Source organism: Bos taurus, chromosome 3 (genome assembly GCF_002263795.3).
Source record: "Bos taurus isolate L1 Dominette 01449 registration number 42190680 breed Hereford chromosome 3, ARS-UCD2.0, whole genome shotgun sequence".
Lineage (NCBI taxonomy): Eukaryota > Metazoa > Chordata > Mammalia > Artiodactyla > Bovidae > Bos > Bos taurus.
Genome location: NC_037330.1, coordinates 95,798,964 through 95,815,499, shown reverse-complemented (window position 1 = coordinate 95,815,499; position 16,536 = coordinate 95,798,964). Strand labels below are relative to the sequence as shown.

General features: G+C 39.0%; 1 protein-coding gene across 3 annotated transcripts in view; it reads right to left on the bottom strand.

The window, feature by feature from the left end:
- The window catches only part of FAF1 (Fas associated factor 1), a 497,629-nt gene that overhangs the window by 33,598 nt on the left and 447,495 nt on the right, over nucleotides 1–16,536 (bottom strand). For 2 of the 3 annotated variants that reach the window (XM_059884654.1, XM_059884655.1), the window contains 2 exons: nucleotides 10,022–10,237; nucleotides 4,879–5,006 (listed from right to left, as the gene is read on the bottom strand). In XM_059884654.1, the coding sequence (XP_059740637.1) occupies nucleotides 4,879–5,006; nucleotides 10,022–10,237 (344 nt within the window). The remainder of the gene's footprint in view (nucleotides 1–4,878; nucleotides 5,007–10,021; nucleotides 10,238–16,536) is intronic. The other variant, NM_001046318.1, reaches the window with a different exon arrangement.

Sequence of the window (16,536 nt, the reverse complement as noted above, 5' to 3'; positions counted from 1 at the left end):
AAGCATCAATTCTTCAGCGCTCAGCTTTCTTTATAGTCCAGCTCTCACATCTATACATGACTACTGGAAAAACCATAGCCTTGACTAGACGGACCTTTGTTGACAAAGTAATGTCTCTGCTTTTTAATATGCTGCCTAGGTTGGTCATAACTTTTCTTCCAAGGAGTAAGTATATTTTAATTTCATGGCCACAGTCACCATCAGCAGTGATTTTGGAGCTCCAAAAAACAAAGTCTGTCACTGTTGCCACTGTTTCCCCATCTATTTGCCATGAAGTGATGGGACAAGATGCCATGATCTTAGTTTTCTGAATGTTGAGCTTTAAGCCAACTTTTTCACTCTCCTCTTTCCCTTTCACCAAGAGTCTCTTTTAGTTCTTCCTCACTTTCTGCCATAAGGGTGGTGTCATCTGCATATCTGAGGTTATTGATATTTCTCCTGGCAATCTTGATTCCAACTTGTGCTTCATCCAGTCCAGCATTTCTCATGATGTACACTGCATATAAGTTAAATAAGCAGGGTGACAATATATAGCCTTGATGGACTCCTTTTCCTATTTGGAACCAGTCTGTTGTTCCATGTGCAGTTCTAAGTGTTGCTTCTTGACCTGAATACAGATTTCCCAGGAGGTAGGTCAGGTGGTCAGGTATTCCCATCTCTTGAAGAATTTTCCACACTTTGTATGGAAACATCAAAGATGTTGACTAGCCAAAGCAGTCTTGAGAAAGAAGAATGGAGCTGGAGGAATCAACTTTCCTGACCTCAGATTATATATACTACCAAGCTACCGTCATCAAGACAGTATGGTACTGGCACAAAAACAGAAATATATACACATGGAACAAGATAGAAAGCCCAGATATAAACCTACGCACCTATGGGTACCTTATTCTTAACAAAGGAGGCAAGAATATACATTGACAAAGCCAGCCTCTTCAATAAATGGTTCTAGGAAAACTGGACAGCTACATGTAAAAGTATGAGATTAGAACACTTCCTAACACCATACACAAAGATAAACTCAAAATCGATTAAGGACCTAAACTAAGACCAGAAACTATAAAACTATTAGAGGAAAACATACATAGAACACTCGATGACATAAATCAAAGCAAGATCCTCTATGACCCACCTCCTAGAGTAATAGAAATAAAAACAAAAGTAAACAAGTGGGACCTGATTAAACTTAAAAGCTTTTGCACAGGTGAAAGCAAGGTGAAAATACAACTGTCAATGGGAGAAAATCATAGCAAATGAAACAACTGACAAAGGGTTAATTTCCAAAATATACAAGCTGCTCATACAACTCAATGCTACAAAAACAAACAACCCAATCAAAAAGTGGGAAAAAGCCTAAACACACATTTCTCCAAAGACATACAGATGGCTAACAAAAACATGAAAAGATGCTCAACATTGCTCATTATTAGAAAAATGCAAGTCAAAACTATAATAAGGTATCACCTCACACTGGTCAGAATGGCCATCATCAAAAAGTCTGTAAACAATAAATGCTGGAGAGAGTGTGGAGAAAAGGGAACACTCTTGCACTGTTGGTGGGAATGTAAATTGATACAACCCTACGGAAGACAGTATGGAGATTCCTTAAAAAACTAGGAATAAAACCACCATATGACCCAGCAATCCCACTCCTAGGCATATACCCTGAAGAAACCAGGGTTGAAAAAGACATATGTATTCTACGTTCATTGCAGCACTATTTACAATAGCTAGAACATGGAAGCAACCTAGGATGTCCACTGACAGATGAATGGATAAAGAAATTGTGGTACATATACACAATGGAATATTACTCGGCCATAAAAAGGAACACATCTGAGTCAGTTCTGATGAGGTGGATGAACCTAGAACCTATTATACAAAGTGAAGTGAGTCAGAAAGAGAAAGATAAATATCGTATTCTAATGCACATATATAGAATCTAGAAAAATGGTACTGAAGAATTTATTTTCAGGGCAGCAATGGAGAAACAGACATAGAGAATAGACTTATAGACATGGGGAGAGGGGAAGAGAGAGTGAGATGTATGGAAAAAGTAACATGGAAACTGACATTACCCTATGTAAAATAGATAGCCAATGGGAATTTGCTGTATGGCTCAGGACACTCAAATAGGGGCTCTGTGTCAACCTAGAGGGGTGGGATGGGGAGGGAGATGGGAGGGAGGTTCACAAGGGAGGGACTATATGGATACCTATGGTTGATTCATGGTGCAGTTTGACAGAAAACAACAAAATTCTGTAAAGCAATTATCCTTCAATTAAAAAAAAAAAAGCGAGACATTACTCTGCCAACAAAGGTCTGTCTAGTCAAAGCTATGGTTTTTCGGTAGTCATGGATGGATGTGAGAGTTGGACCATAAAGAAAGCTGAGTGCCCAAGAATTGATGATTTTGAAGTGGTGTTGGAGAAGACTCTTGAGAGTCCCTTGGACTGCAAGGAGATCCAACCAGTCAGTCCTAAAGGAAATCAGTCCTGAATATTTATTGGAAGAACTGATGGTGAAGCTGAAACTCCAATACTTTGGCCACCTGTTGTGAAGAGCTGACTCATTGGAAAGGACCCTAATGCTGGGAAAGACTGATGGCAGGAGGAGAAGAGGATGACAGAGGATGAGATGGTTGGATGGTATCACCAACTCAAAGGACACGAGTTTGAGTAAGCTCTGGGAGTTGGTGATGGACAGGGAGGCCTGGTGTGCTGCAGTCCATGGGGTCACAAAGAGTTGGACATGACTGAGTGACTGAACTGAACTGAACTAGATGCAGAAATAATATTATAACCTACTAGATACTAGTTGCATTCCATTCCACAGTCATAGTTCTTATTCTCTGAGTCTTGATTACTTAGAGATACTAGAAAATCTCAAATTAGATACAGTGATGTAAAGTGTCTGGAGGGAATGGAACAAGCTCAGCACTGCAACTTTCCTGCATTTCATTGATTCGATGCTTCATCTTACTTTACCATGAAATCAATGCTTTTAAGATATAGGTAGTTAAATGGCATTAAGGTTTTTCTTCTGGTTCTCTTTTTTGGTTTATTTGTTTGTTTTTAATCAAACTCAGTCTAACTCAGGGTCTTTTCCAAGGAGTCAACTCTTCACATGAGGTGGCCAAAGTATTGGAGTTTCAGCTTTAGCATCAGTCCTTCCAAAGAACACCCAGGACTGATCTCCTTTAGGATGGACTGGTTGGATCTCCTTGCAGTCCATGAGACTCTCAAGAGTCTTCTCCAACACTACAGTTCAAAAGCCATCAATTCTTCAGCACTCAGCTTTCTTCACAGTCCAACTTTCACATCCATACATGACCACTGGAAAAACCATAGCCTTGACTAGATGGACCTTTATTGGCAAAGTAATGTCTCTGCTGTTTAATATGCTATCTAGGTTGGTCATAACTTTCCTTCCAAGGAGCAAGCATCTTTTAATTTCATGGCTGTAATCACCATCTGCAGTGATTTTGGAGCCCCCAAAAATAAAGTCTGACACTGTTTCCACTGTTTCCCCATCTATTTCCCATGAAGTGATGGGACCAGATGCCATGATCTTCGTTTTCTGAATGTTGAGCTTTAAGCCAACTTTTTCACTCTCCTCTTTCACTTTCATCAAGAGGCTTTTTAGTTCCTCTTCACTTTCTGCCACAATTCTCTGAGCCAGGTATTATTATTCTCTTTTAAAAGTGAAAAAATAAAAGTTCAGCAGGGCTACGTAAGTTGCTCAATGTCATAAAACAAGTATGTGATGAGGTGGAATTCAGATACAGGTCTAACTACCACTAAAATTTTTATTAAAAGCATGACTTTTAACTAATCTATTTCATTTTCATTCACCCAACTCTCTGTGAAAGGCTCAGGTCAAATTCATTTCCTTTATGAAGTCTTATCATTGCAGGCTGAAATTACCTATCCTTCCAACTGTTTGTATGATTCGTAATGCAGTTTGCTTTACATATGTGTTTTTACTAGAATGTGAACTCTTTAAAAGAAAGTGAAGTCGCTCAGTTGTGTCCGACTCTTTGTGACCCCGTGGACTGTAACCTACCAAGCTCCTCTGTCCATGGGATTTTCCAGGCAATATCCTGGAGTGGATCGCCATTCCCTTCTCCAGGGCATCTTCCCAACCCAGGGATCGAACCCAGTCTCCCACATTGTAGACAGACGCTTTTACCATCTGAGCCACCAGGGAAGTCTGAACTCTTTAAGGTCAGTAACAATTCCTTTATTTCTGTGTCATTATGTCTGGTATGGAGGCTGGCCGAATGGTTGCTCAGCAAATGTTTTACTCTATGAAAGAATGAATAGAAGAATGAAATGCCAGTAACCTATTTTTATTTCCATATGGTGGTAAATAGGACATCCTTTTTTAATTTAAATTTATTTATTTTAATTAGAGGCTAATTACTTTATAATATTGTATTGGTTTTGCCATACATCAACATGAATCTACCACAGGTGTACACGTGTTCCCAATCCTGAACCCCCCTCCCACAACCCTCCCCATACCATCCCTCTGGGTCATCCCAGTGCAAGTCTAAAGTCATCCAGCAGTAGCTTGTGGATACAGACTGTTAAGTTTGACAAGGGTAAGAACTATGCCATTGTTTTTTAATACTGTGTTCTCAGTACTGAGCTTAATGCTTGGTGCTTAGTGTAGTAAAGGGAGATGGGGGACAGAGGAAGGAATCTGTTTACCCTAAATTTGTAAGGCTTTCCTCCCAGCTCATTTAAACAAATCTTCACTGTTTTGGGGACTCATAGCTACAGATCTAGAGGAAGAGATGTTCTTGGGGCAAGAATGGGGGCTATGTGATTATGCAAGTGGCAAGGCACACAGGTCACCAGTCCTGAAGCTCACCTGTCATCCCCATCTTCATTTAGCAGAAGTCTGCACTCATCTGATAAATAGTAAGACCTCACATTCCAGTTGCAGGTGGATACGAATAGGGAAAAGAAGCAAAGGACAGGAGGCAGGAAGGAGAAGAGCTGTGGGATTAAGAAAACAAAAAATGGAGGGAAGAGTGAAAACAAGGAGGAGAGGGTAATAAGGGTAAAATGGGATTGGAAAGAAGATGGAGGGGTGGGAAAGAGAGGAGGCGAGAAAAAGGAAGAGGAAGGCTGGGGGATGCTGACAACTTTACACTGAGTGGCGCCAGACAACTGCAGAGGGCAACGGGGAGCCGGCAGGGATCCCTTACTCCAATTCCAAGGCAGGGCGAGGAACAGTGGGGGGCAGTGTCATTCTTCAGTATTTAGACTCAATTACCTCACTGCCTGGGTATGCCTGAGTAAGGCAAATGGGCCAATGATGTTCATATGGCTCTAACATACTGATGAGGTAGGGCCTAATGATGGCAGCTCTGAAATGAATATTACTTCTTCTCTTAGTAAGTGTCATTAGCAAAATGGAAGACAACACAACTAAACAAACAACTCAGTGTTCTCAGCATCTTGACAATCAGCTTCTCCCAGGAAGGCCTGTGTCTGCTGCTATTTTTGGTTGTCCCACAGCACTCAGTTCAGTGGTATACCCAGCAGACATTTAGTAAATAGTTGGGACAGCTGGGAAATCTTAACATGAAGTATTGTTTTGATTGGGGGGATAGGGGGAGGGGCACAGAAAAATGTTTAACAGGTCCTCTGGTGAGAAACCCGTCTCTGCTTTGTGGAGAAAAGGCTGAAGACACAATAAGACTTCTAGAGTTAAGCCATGTTATTTGTTATTAAAAAGGCAAGGTCTTAAGATGTGCTTTTTAACAGTCTTTAGTTTGGCTGTAATTTAAGATGACTTTTACAAATTAGATCCTAATCCTTGCAGACACAGATGGCTGTTACAGAATAGCCTTGCAAAAACACTAGTCATTCGACTTGAAAGAACATTCAGAGAAGGATGAAGGGCCATTAACTCTCATCCCACCCCTAGCTCTAGGAGGTCTAATGAGTCCTGGGTGGGCTTTTTGGGTTTAGGTGTGGGTCTGGAATCTGGGTGGGCCTATGGCATCTATTCTCATTTGGAACAGTCTCTCTAGTTCACTCTGGAATCAGGGATTTAGGATCAATCAGACTTGAGGTCATTAACACTTGACAACATTAACTTGAATGCTTATGTGTGAGTCATTATGCTGGTAACTTCATGGGAGATAGATACGAACATGATATGAACAGTCTCTGTAAATAATTACAGAACAATAGGACAAATCCTCTGAGAGAGGAATGTATAGTCTAAACTGCACTGGATACATAGGTGAGGAGCTTAAGAGAAGGGGAAGGCTTCCCAGAGGAGGTGACATTTGAACTAGGCATTAAAAGACAAGTTCAAATGGGTCAGGAAAAGTGGGAAGGGTAGATATTCAAGGAAAAGAGAACAAAGTATATACAAAAGCACAAAGGCATGACAGTCTCTTGTGTCTTTAGTGAAAAGTGAGCAATATCTATCTCCTGGTGACAGAATTAAGTAAGGGGAGGCAGGATTTAAGGTGGGAGAGATAGGATTGTGGGCCAGATTGTGATGAGTTTTTAAAAAGCATTCTAATGGGTCTGTACTTATCCTAAGGGAGTAGTAAGCTACCAAAGATTTTTTAAATAAGAAAAAGAACACATGTATACCTGTGGCGGATTCATTTTGATATTTGGCAAAACTAATACAATTACGTAAAGTTTAAAAATAAAATAAAATTAAAAAAAAAAGAAAAAAGAAAAAGAATGATCAGAGTAGGGTTTTAGAATAATCATTCTGTGGCAGATAATTTCAAGTTGACCAAGGACCATAAAATGGACTTGTGATGGATACTGGGAAGCTCTTGTTACAATAGGAACAAGCCTTTTTGGCTAGACATTTTCTCTGAGCAACTGGGCCAAATTTAGTCTAAACTGGCCTTCGGATGAGATGGAAGTAGAAAGGGATCAGGGAGAAGAGACTGTTAACCAGATTGAATAGTGTTCTTGAGCAGAGTAAAACAAATGCGATCTAAGAGTAAATTTTTTCTAAGACCAAATGACTGACCCTCCATTTAGGGCAAATATATAATGACACTTAACATGGTCTACACTGAAAAGGTTGAATGCATGGTGACTAAGAGCTCAAGGCAGGCAGGGCGCAGGCCTAAGAACCCTCTACATTTCACGTCTCAGTTGCCCTGATTCTTTTTAACAGAAACTTTTCACAGTCCACATTTTTATCTTATGGGAAGAAGTTATTAGTGTTGATCATAAGACCCAGCTCCTTTTAAGAGACTCTTCCTCTCACCCCACTCCCAGTTCAGTTCAGTCGCTCAGTCACGTCTGACTTTCTGCGACCCCAGGAACTGCAGCACGCCAGGCCTCCCTGTCCATCACCAACTCCCGGAGTCTACCCAAACCCATGTCCATTGAGTCGGTGATGCCATCCAACCATCTCATCCTCTGTCATCCCCTTCTCCTCCTGCCCTCAATCTCTCTCAGCATCAGGGTCTTTTCCAATGAGTCAGCTCTTCACATCAGGTGGCCAAAGTACTGGAGTTTCAGCTTCAACATCAGTCCTTCCAATGAACACCCAGGACTGATCTCCTTTAGGATGGACTGGTTGGATCTCCTTGCAGTCCAAGGGATTCTCAAGGGTCTTCTCCAACACTACAGTTCAAAAGCATCAATTCTTTTGCACTCAGCTTTCTTTATGGTCCAACTCTCACATCCATACATGACCATTGGAAAAACCAAAGCCTTGACTAGATGGAACTTTGTTGGTAAAGTAATATCTCTGCTTTTTGATATACTCCCAGGAACCAGGTTCAAAAATTAATCTAAAAGAAAGGTTACTTTTAAAAGCCAGGAAGGTCCATAGATTCCATTTCTTTCAGTACTTTCATTTTATAGATGAAGCTCAGAAGGGTGACTTAAAACCAAGTGTTGGAAGGGGTTAATTTGGCTCCTAAGTTATACAAGTTCTCCAAGGTAAGATGTTCATGGTCCAGCATAGCCTGAAAGAAGCATGAGAGCCAGGCTGATCTTGAACACTTTGACAGTACCTCTTTTCTAAGTGTTCACCCATTTAAAGTTCAACTTCAGCCCTAGAATTTAAGGTAGTTTCTTACTTGGCCATGTGGTCCATAGAGCATATGCATGCATGTGTTCCACTATGCATATTTTGCATCTTATATAAGAAAAAAGAAGAAGAGGTTGGAGTAGTAGGTGGGGGCAGTGAGAGAAGGGACAATGTCCAACACCTGAGGTCCACTTTAGTCTCCTTGGGTTAGAGATAGTTGTTGGATCTTCATCCTACTTAAGAGATTTGTGGCTGAGTGGCAGAGCTAAACATATACTACTAGCTTCTGTTTCTATCCTGCAAATCCAATAGCTAATGTGAGGGACTAAGTAGGTGAAGGACAGGGAAGCCAGGTGTGCTGCAGTCCATGGCGTTGTGAAGAGTCAGGCACGACTGAGTGACTGAATGATGATGATGAAAATGAACCTTGACCAAATTCTTGGTTTTGGTGTTGAAGTCTATGCTGTTAAACCTTACATTAGCAGATCATACTGTAGTCACAGAATATCAAGATTTAAAATGTATCTTAGAGATAAGCTAGTCTCAGCCTCTTTTCATATAAAAGAGGAACACCAGGAATGACTCCATATATATTCATTACTGGCAAAAAGGGATAATTCAGTAGTGCTTTGTTAACTTCAAAAATAGAAAAATTACTACCTCACAACACAAAATATTCCTTTCTTAGAAAGACCAAATTTGCTTCCCAATAACTTTCAACTTACTGGTCTAGTTTATTGTTGGAGTCACACAAAATCAGATTCTAGCTTTTATTGGTACGCTTTCAAATAGCTGAAGACAACAATCACATCTCCCATGGCCATTCCTTCTCTAGAGAAAAATACTTCCCCAAATGATATGATTTCCTGTTTCCTTCTCTTCCTAACTGCCTTGCTCTACATAAGCTCCTATTTCTTCAAGTGACAACAAGGGGTTTCAGCATGGAGTCTAAGGACTATTCAAAGGTAGTTTATTTTTGTACAGAGTTGACTACGACTTAAGTTATTCTCTTGATGGGATTATACCTCTAAAAATGCAAAATGGCTTTTTGATGGCGTCATAACACATTATTAATATATTCACCTTAATTTAACCATAATAACCTGTATTCAAGCATGATTTTTCCATCTCAAACTTCAGCAATTTGTTTTCTAAGTCTATGCAGGCATCTCTTTCCATATGTATATATTTCTGTAAAATTTTTCTAGGTTTTACTATTTGAAGGGTTTCCTGAATCTTGTTTTTCATAATCCATAAATATGATAATGTCTTCGTTTAAGTTGCCAATAAGTACGGTGAATAATTAGATTAAATATAGAGCCTTTTGTTTCCTTCCAGGGAGAGGACAGTCTCTTAGCCAGCAGTTTCTGGACACATCTATTTAATCAGTAAAGAATCTACTTAACTGTTAATTTATATCTACTTTTCTCCTGAATATTGTGAGAGACTATCAAAAGCCTTACTGAAATACAGATACACAGTGAATTCAAGTCACCCTCTCTGACTTCCCAGGCTAATAAGAACTATATTATAGTTCTTATTATAAAGTTCTTATTATATAGTTCAAATTATAAAATATTCTTGGTTTAGCATGACTTTTCATGGTGAACCTATAATCACTGACCCTGATCTGAGTGTTAAGTTGTTCAGCACATAATTCTCAGAAGTCCTATGGGATACAGAGATGAGATCTTGGGAAAGCCTGTATGAGTGCTGGAATAGGGGGAAATCATTAGGAAGGAAGAAAGACCTCATACTTAATTCCTTACCTAGGCTATTAGGCACACGTCTGCTGGCCCGGTAAGCCATACCTTCTCCAAAGGCTGAGGAGAGAATGGTGTGCAGAACAAAGAAGGACTCACGAGTGCCTGGTTTTGTGGTAAAGTGTGCCATGGCACTTTGCTTGGACTACTTTGTCTAGACTTAATGATGCGTTATCTCCCATCAGGACGTACTTCCCGAGACAGCTGTGGGAACTTACATCTCTCCTAGGAAAGGTACTCAGTAACTTGAATTCATCCCATGGAAATCCTTTGGAAGCTACAAAATCAAAGACGATCTGGAGCTTATTGCTGGCTAGGAAACGCCGCTCGAGGAACTCGCCGCTTGGGGTCCGGATCCGCAGTTTGCTCACAGGCTCAGCAATTTCTTCCTTTGGCTCAGGAGGCAAGGCCTGCTCTAAGGAGAGCCTGATGGCCTGAAGAGGGCAAAAACAACGTGTTAAACTGCTGATAGATGGAACTGTGGGGGGTGGGGGAAGGAGACACTAGAAAAACCTGCTGGCTTCTAGATCCCATCAAAAAAGTCATTGCCCATTTATTAACTAAGCCTAATACTTGAACAACAGAATCACGTGTTTTTCACCTTTTTAAATATCAGCACAATATGCAAGTAATTAAAATAAATCCCATCATGATGACACATTAAACTGATAGGTAACAACATAGAAAAGAAATTAATTTTTTACTGAAAGGCTCAGTATTTGTGATTGATGAAATAGGTATCGAACACCCAATTGCTTCCTTTCTGTGGTATGAATTAAGGCTATTAGAAGCATTTGCAAAAGCACGTGTGTGTGCAAACACACACACACACACACACACACACAGATGGGGAGGTGGAGGGAAAGACAGAATGAAAGAGAGAGAAAACATACATTTCCCAAGTAGAAATGGCTGAAGACTTTGTAGAATTCTGGATAAGATATTAAAAATGAAATGGAGGAATGATTCTGCTTGGGGTGATGAAAATTTTTGGAAATAGTGGTGGTGGTTGCAAAATTGTGAATGTAATTCATGCCATTTAATTGTACTTAAAAATGGTTACAAAGGCAGATTTCTGTTATATATATTTTGTTTCAATACAAGAAAATGGAATGGAAAGAAAAGAAATTAAAATACCAGGTTTACTAGAGCAGACTATGGTCCCAGTTCCAGCCTTGCCACTACACTACTGCTGTCACAGTTGGCCAAGTCCAGATCTCTGGATCTAGAGATGGCAGATTCAAACACCTTAGGGTAAACTGTTGGGAGATCTCATGGCTAGGGTTGGGCTCTAGTTCTTAACCTAGTGTTATGTTGTTTTACATTCAAGATACCGCAGCAGAAGGACGTTAAAGGTCTCTGATGTCCCTGCCTATGGCAGAAACTCACTAAAACCATTTTGTTCCTAGCACTGGGGGAGGTTGCTTAGACAAATAAGCCTGGAATTGGCATGCTTAGCTTCACAGAAAGTAACCAGTTGTGTTTCTGGTTACTCTCGCTCTTTCATGTTCCCAGTTTTCATCAACAGGAAAAATAAAAATTTCTCCCAAATAATTTACAACTATTAAAATCAAGTAATATGAGTAACATGAGAGAGTTCCAAAGAATAGCAAGGAGAGATAAGAAAGCCTTCCTCAGCGATCAATGCAAATAGAGGAAAACAACAGAAGGGGAAGGACTAGAGATATCTTCAAGAAAATTAGAGATACCAAGGGAACATTTCACGCAAAGATGGGCTTGATAAAGGACAGAAATGGTATGGACCTAACAGAAGCAGAAGATATTAAGAAGAGGTGGCAAGAATACACAGAAGAACTGTACAAAAAAGATCTTCATGACCCAGATAATCACGATGGTGTCATCATTCACCTAAAGCCAGACATCCTGGAATGTGAAGTCAAGTGGGCCTTAGAAAGCATCACTACGAACAAAGCTACTGGAGGTGATGGGATTCCAGTTGAGCTCTTTCAAATCCTGAAAGATGATGCTGTGAAAGTGCTGCACTCAATATGCCAGCAAATTTGGAAAACTCAGCAGTGGCCACAGGACTGGAAAAGGTCAGTTTTCATTCCAATCCCAAAGAAAGGCAATGCCAAAGAATGCTCAAACTACCACACAATTGCACTCATCTCACACGTTAGTAAAGTAATGCTCAAAATTCTCCAAAGCAGGCTTCAGCAATACGTGAACCGTGAACTTCCAGATGTTCAAGCTGGTTTTAGAAAAGGCAGAGGAACCAGAGATCAAATTGCCAACATCCACTGGATCATGGAAAAAGCAAGAGAGTTCCAGAAAAACATCTATTTCTGCTTTATTGACTATGCCAAAGCCTTTGACTGTGTGGCTCACAATCAACTGTGGAAAATTCTTTAAGAGATGGGAATACCAGACCACCTGACCTGCCTCTTGAGAAACCTATATGCAGGTCAGGAAGCAACAGTTAGAACTGGACATGGGACAACAGACTGGTTCCAAATAGAAAAAGGAGTACGTCAAGGCTGTATATTGTCACCCTGTTTATTTAACTTCTATGCAGAGTATATCATGAGAAACGCTGGGCTGGAAGAAGCACAAGCTGGAATCAAGATTGCTGGGAGAAATATCAATAACCTCAGATATGCAGATGACACTACCCTTATGGCAGAAAGTGAAGAGGAACTAAAAAGCCTCTTGATGAAAGTGAAAGTGGAGAGTGAAAAAGTTGGCTTAAAGCTCAACATTCAGAAAACTAAGATCATGGCATCTGGTCCCATCACTTCATGGGAAATAGATGGGGAAACAGTGGAAACAGTGTCAGACTTTATTTTTTTGGGCTCTAAAATCACTGCAGATGGTGACTGCAGCCATGAAATTAAAAGACACTTACTCCTTGGAAGAAAAGTTATGAATATTGAAAAGCAGAGACATTACTTTGCCAACAAAGGTCCGTCTAGTCAAGGCTATGGTTTTTTCAGTGGTCATGTATGGATGCGAGAGTTGGACTGTGAAGAAAGCTGAGGGCTGAAGAATTGATGCTTTTGAACTGTGGTGTTGGAGAAGACTCTTGAGAGTCCCTTGGACTGCAAGGAGATCCATCCAGTCCATTCTGAAGGAGATCAGCCCTGGGATTTCTTTGGAAGGAATGATGCTAAAGCTGAAACTCCAGTACTTTGGCCACCTGAAGTGAAGAGTTGACTCGTTGGAAAAGACTCTGATGCTGGGAGGGATTGGGGGCAAGAGGAGAAGGGTACGACAGAGGACGAGATGGCTGGATGGCATCACTGACTCGATGGATGTGAGTCTGAGTGAACTCCGGGAGTTGGTGATGGACAGGGAAGCCTGGTGTGCTGTGATTCATGGGGTCGTAAAGAGTTGGACATGACTGAGCAACTGAACTGAAGTGAACTGAACTGAATATGAGAGAAACTGGGATATACATTTTCTGAAAGCTCAACACAGTTTTTCCAAGTTGGTGTCACTCTTCCCTTTGGAGAAAGAACAATCACAAAAAACCACTCTATTAAACAACTCTCAGGTAAAAGGGGAAATATAAATGAAAACTACAGAGTATCTAGAAAACAATGACTATTGAAATTTCATATTCATATTAGAATGTAAGGGATTCAGTTAAAGCCGTACTCAGAGGAAATTTGTAACTCTAAAATTCTTATATAATTCAAAAAGAAAGAATAAAAATAATTAAGAATGAGGCTTAAAAAACTAGGAGAAAAAAAATCTCAATAAAACAAATGGAAAGTAAGCTAAGAAGAAAATAAAACTAAAAGCATAAAGGAATTACATTAGAAAAAAGAAAAACATAACTAGTAACCAATAAATAGGCTGCTTCTTTGGAGAAAAATCAATAAACTTACAAAGTAATAAAAAGAAACACAAAAATGGTGACCTACAGAAGTGGGATAAACAGCGTAGAAGAAGTGACAGCATTTTCTGAATACACTGTTGAATATTTTTTACTTCTGACTTATATAAATGTATTACCTGTTAAAATATATTTAAAACAACTAATAGCAAAACAAAATCTGCTCAGACTCTAGTATGAGTAAGAAATTACCTTCTGTGTTATTTATATAATCTGGTTGGTTCTTACACTGAAGTATTTTCAAAAAAGCATTAAAATTTTCTGTACTGTATAGAAAATCTAGTCTTTTCTATAATACTGAGGTCATTTTCCTTCTGGAGGCACTGAATTAGTATCACCTACTTCATCCTGTGTGCTCAGTCATGTCCAACTCTTTGCAATCCCATGGACTGTAGCCTGCCAGGCTCCTCTGTCCATGGAATTTTCCAGGCAAGAATACTGGAGTGGGTTGCCATTTCCTTCAAAGGGGATTATAAACATGGGATTATATACACAACATATGTAAAGTTCCCAGTGTGGTGTCTGAGACATAACAGGCTTTGGTTAATGGTTGCTTAGGGTTACACTATCTAAATAGTCCTATACTCTCATATTTTATATGGTGAAATTGATACTCAGAAATGGAGACAAAAATATTGTTTAAAAACCAGAAGAATAGAAAGTTAAATCAGTTACTTTTATCTTTTTTTTTGGATACCACAAGAAGTTTATTTACTATTAGTGTTCTGAGTCAACAATAAGTTTCAGCAAAATATTTTCAAATATTAAACTATTTTAGTAACACTGTCATATGTTAAAATCCCAATGAAGAGATGAACCCATGTACATCAAAATTAAGGTCCAATTATGTCTATTATGGCTTTCAGTATACTGTATTATTGATACCTGTTTAATGTCTGGCTTTCCCACTAGCCTGCAAGGCTCTGTAAGGATGTGAGAATATGTTTTTATTGTAACTACAGGGCATAGTACAAAATAGATGCTCACTATATATTTGATAACAGAAGCAATAAACTAACATGTTAACTGAAATACTGCATGTAAAAGTGCTTAGTATGGTGATAAGCATGTAGTAGGTGCTCAGCAAATGCTAAAAGAATCTGAATATCATGGCTTCTATTTCTAGGAACCAAGAACTGAACACCCTGAGTTTCCTTTCTTTGAGGTTGACTTCCTCCAGCATCAACTTTCTACATGTTGTCCATTAAGTTTCTACATGTGTCCTACAAGGGCCAGCTAACCAAGAGTTATTTAAAGGGTAAACTACCTCTATGGATTAGTTATTTTCTAAATATTAAGTTATTTTCTAAACTATTTTTCCTGATTATAAATGTAATATACATTTACTGTAAAAACTAGAGTAAGTGATAAGAAAGCATTACTAATTAATTCTAGATTCACCACCAAGAGAGAGCCACCAGTGGCATTAAGTATATTCATAGTGTTGTGTTGCCATCACCACTATCTGTTTCTAAAACTTTTCATCACTTCAGAATCTCTTCATTAATTTTCATTTAAATACACATTTTAAACTTTAAAAAACAAAATTTGAAACAGTGTTATACACAGCTGATACATGGTATCTTTTGTTAAAAGTTGTATTTTGTCATTGTTTTAAAGTTTTTATTGAAATATAACATACATGAAAAAGTGTACATATATTAAATATACAACTTGATAAATTTTCAGTAAGTGAACATTTCTGTATAACTAGCACCCTGATTAAAGTTCTCAGAATCCTTTTGTCCCCTTCTTGAGAATTACCTTCCTTAAAGTTAATCACTATCCTGACTTTTAACACTGCAGTTTAAAAAACTTTAGTCTACTAAATGTAATGTACGGTTAGAAAACAGGCTTTTGGTATGACAACCAGAGGTTCAAATCCTGGCCAATAGGCATATGACAGTCTTTATGAACTTCAGTTACCCTATTTAACAGGACCAATAATATCTTCCACATAAGGGTGCTTGTATAAAATGCAGTCACATTTATAAAACACTTAGCAAGTGCTGACACATGGTCAACACTCAAATTAGTCAGATGTGCCCAGCACTGAAGTTCATGCCATAACACTGTGCACACAGATGACAGAGCACAACAACAACTGTTGGTGTTGTTACCATTATCCCTTTGCATCTACTTTAAATCAGAACTTATGTGATATTTCCTGGTTTCTCTTCCTGTTTCTCTTTTAATCCACCTGTCTGCCTGCTTTCTATTTTGACATTTCCCTGCACAGTATAACCACAGATGCTACATTATTATCTGAACTCAACCAATTATACTATAGACAAATAAACAACAGTAGCTCATTACCCCGTTCATTGTGCACACAATGTCTGCTCCTCAATGCACCCAGTCTCCAGGGCTTTTACCCAGAATGAAAACAGACCTCAGATATCTATTCCTCACCAGTGATCCAATGTGGAAAACAATGGAGAGATACTAGGTAAGTCAGCAACCTTGGGATCTGAATACCCAAGTTTTACTGGCAAAAAAAGAACAAAAATACATCAGTAGCTCAGTTTCAAACTGGCTAAAAGCAAAGGTCTTGTGTAAGTAAATACTGTGGCAAAACAAATGACATAAAGGACAGCTACACTTGAATAGCAGTCATAGTAACACTATTGTTAAACTTCGGTTTGCTCAACAAATACAGTTTTTCATTTGCATTATTTTAGGTTTGTAACAAAACGAGGAAACCTAGTGTAAGTTGGAAATACAAACTGGTCTTGGGCTTTTTGTTTCACTAAAGTCAAATGAATATTCAAAGCATTCACATCTGAGGGATGAGAAATGAGGACTTTTTGAAGTGAAATTAAGCAGTAAAGACAGATATCCAAAAAAGATTGTCTCTATACAATTATGTTTTTT